A 3,077-nucleotide genomic window follows, 5' to 3' on the forward strand; every position below is an offset into this window, starting at 1 on the left:
GTTTATTGCTTGGTTTCCACAGACATCTACATGTTGTACAGATAAATAACTAGCAAAATTCCGCTTACTGTTACTGCCTTTGTTTCTGCCGGTTGCATCTTCACAGACTTGTGCAAAATAGTTAAACTTGCTAGAAACGTTGATTTGTGAAGAGATTTATCACATTTTGACCTATAGTGAGATCCTGCAGTAAGACATTATGCACAATTATTAATGATGAAAATAGATGAGAACATTCAAACTTTGTTTTGGTTAAATAACAATAATCCTGTCTCTGCTACAGCACGTGTATTTGTGCATCTTGTCTCTGAGTCCTGGCTTGTGCCTTTTCTTCTGCTCTACAGAAGCCTGTAAGGAGGTGACCCTGACTGAGTGACAGGGTAGGAAGCGTCAGCCGAAGTGGAGACGTAAATAGTAAATCACGTAAATTAGTTTGAAGGTTGAGGTAGGGAGCACGAGACTGAGCAGAGCCAGTCTGAAGGTCCCAGAGATGCCTGCAACCAATGCACTCTAGAGGCTTGGAAACCAAAGCGCTAGACAGCTGAGTGAAGTGGAGTTGCTGCACTGAGATTGAGTTTCTGAATTTGTTTTTTGTTTGTTTGAACACTGATCAGATGCGCACACACACAAAGTATACTGTAAATAGATTCTAACGAATGTGGGCTTCAGTGTTTTGGGTTGTGTAGTTATGATCCTGCTGCTGTTATCAGTTGATTTTTGTCCCATTTTGTAGTCGATACTGGACGTTATCAGCTCCAGGAAAGCTCGTCTTTTCCTCAGTATTTGCTGTAGAAAAGGTAAACGTTCACAGATGCAACTTCAAGTTTGGTAGCAAAACTGCACTTCACCTACAGTGTGGCCATTTTATGACTGGTGCTGTTCCAAAAAAAAAAAAACCAACACAAATTCACCAGTGCCAATATGGAGCCCAGTCTTTATTTGTGCCTTTTGTTCGCCCATACCGGTTTAAAACTGTACTTGTCCTTGGACTGTTCTCAGAATAGTGCAGTTGTTGGAATTTTAAAGAAAGTAAGGTATGAATGTGCAACATTGTAGTTGCAAATCCTACCATCTACTTCTGTTTCAGAAAAGGTTTCCCTTTATTTGGCTGTGTTTAGTGTGTAAATTCTAAAATTTGCAAACATGTCAGAAGTGTTAAGAATTTCTAATAAATGATCAGGTTTTGAAAATAAAATCCAAATCATTTGGCACAAATGTGCAGTAGTCGGAGGCAAATAAAGCTGTACATTAGCAGCCAAGAGCTATGAGAAGCTCTTACGCATTTTACATCAGTAGTGGTTTAGAGTGACTGTGAATCAAGGATGCATTTTTGTAATGGTATCACAACTCAGTAAAAAGTCCTTTTAGATGTTTAAAAGTTTTTGTTTTGTTTTTTAACATTTAGTTTAAGTGGTTTAGATTTTTCAGTTAATCAGACGCTCACAAACATTGCAAAACGACCCGGTTATCTCAGCTGTAGCTCCACAGGACTCATCTCCATCCCTGACTGTAAATAGGATCGTCTTTGGGAAACGAGTCGCAGAAAGCTTTATTTTTATGAACGTGTCAACGTGTTTCAAGTGACTGCAGTTTTAATGTTATTTTTGTAAATATATTGTGGCAATATGTCCAGTTCAAAGAAACTTTATATCAGATCAACATGTACTGTAAATGTGCAAGCATGAGAAACAACACTTCAGAAGTATGAATGTTCATTTTACTTTTTTCTATTTTTCTGACTGCAGAAAAATAAATGGACACTGAATATACTTTAAAGCCTTGTTTTTACAGCCTCAACTCAGACTTTCCTGTCAGGTGAACTCCTGTACTATTTCATCACATCCCTTCAGTAGATTGGATGTCTTTCATGGAATTGTGTGTGTGTGTGTGTGTGTGTGTATAGTGGTTGTGCTGGATCCATGGTATGCGATTTATACAGGACGTTATGATCCCTTCATGTACTCAGTAGCAATACATGTTGAAGCAGTGGACTCGGGTTACTGGGAAACTGAGGCGTCTCTTCTGCAGCCTGCCTGTCGTGATTACTGGTTATTGTGGCAATAAATATATTAAAGATGATATTCACATGAACCTGTAACCCTATTTTGGCTGTTTTCCTCCTAAACACAAGTATGCAGATTATTTATGTAGATATTTTTCAAATTAGCTGAACCACAGCCTTCTCACACATCCTCTGGTAACTGCAGAACCCCGCCTTTTGACTCCTTGCAAATCATTTTGTCCAAGCATTCATTGGTTCCACCTTTCTGATTATTAGTTGTTTTGCCTTTTTGTATTTTATATCATGAATACAATCATTGATCACCTCCATGTTTGTAGATACTTAGATGAACATGTTGGGATAACTTTAATTACCTAGTGTATGACCAGTCAAATGTCAGGACAATTAGTTTGTATTAGACGTTGGAGTTGAACATTACTTTTACAAATTGTCTGTAGGTTTGATGCTGATCACAGCCATGATTTGGAACTGGGTGTCACCCCACATTTTCATGCCTGTTCTCAAGATGATTACCATATTATGTGAGATCTAGATGCTTGTTTTACACTTCCTTTTTTTTTTTTTACATTTCTAGTGGAGCGAATGCTTCTCCAACCAGAGACAGCTGAGCAGTCATCACCAAAGCTGCAGGCTGTTCTGCTTTCAGCCCTGGAGCCTTTTCTCTACATGGCATGCTGCCATGAGGATATTTTCGAGCAGGGATAGGCGTACTATGTGCCAGACTGTGCTTGGAAAAGGCAGTTTTTTATTTCAGCCAAGCACTACAGCACATGGTAGTTCATTCTCTCTATTTGCTTAGTAAAATCAGCTGTTATCTCCTTTAGATGAAGACATTTTCAGACTGGCGTCTTAGATGTGGTGGGAGTATTTGGGGGGAATGTGTGCAACGACCACAAGGTGACAGTGTAGTACAAAACTCAGGCGGTGTGAGGCTTCACCCTAAATCAGTCTCTGCAGTTGATCCCATCCTGGTGTAATAAGTAACAACCTTTTCCTCATCGAAGATTTACATTCCAGTCAGAGAGAAACCATTTCTGAGCAGTGCTTTTTCAAG

The 3,077-nt window shown here is 39.2% G+C and overlaps 1 protein-coding gene across 7 annotated transcripts in view; it reads left to right on the forward strand.

Moving 5' to 3' along the window:
• Positions 1-3,077, forward strand: part of LOC109957758 (5'-AMP-activated protein kinase subunit gamma-2-like) — a 38,881-nt gene that overhangs the window by 19,578 nt on the left and 16,226 nt on the right. For 2 of the 7 annotated variants that reach the window (XR_002274586.1, XM_020595892.1), the window contains exon 16: positions 345-896. The exons of 1 other annotated variant lie outside the window; for it this stretch is intronic. Coding sequence is in view for 5 of the 6 variants with exons in the window: in XM_020595892.1 (XP_020451548.1) it covers positions 345-376 (32 nt within the window). In the remaining variant the exon portion in view is untranslated. Of the gene's footprint in view, positions 1-344; positions 897-2,597; positions 3,049-3,077 lie in introns of those variants that run through there. 4 more of the 7 variants (XM_020595889.1, XM_020595893.1, XM_020595895.1 and 1 more) reach the window with 2 other exon arrangements.

Source organism: Monopterus albus, unplaced genomic scaffold, assembly GCF_001952655.1.
Source record: "Monopterus albus unplaced genomic scaffold, M_albus_1.0 scaffold28.1, whole genome shotgun sequence".
Classification (NCBI taxonomy): domain Eukaryota; kingdom Metazoa; phylum Chordata; class Actinopteri; order Synbranchiformes; family Synbranchidae; genus Monopterus; species Monopterus albus.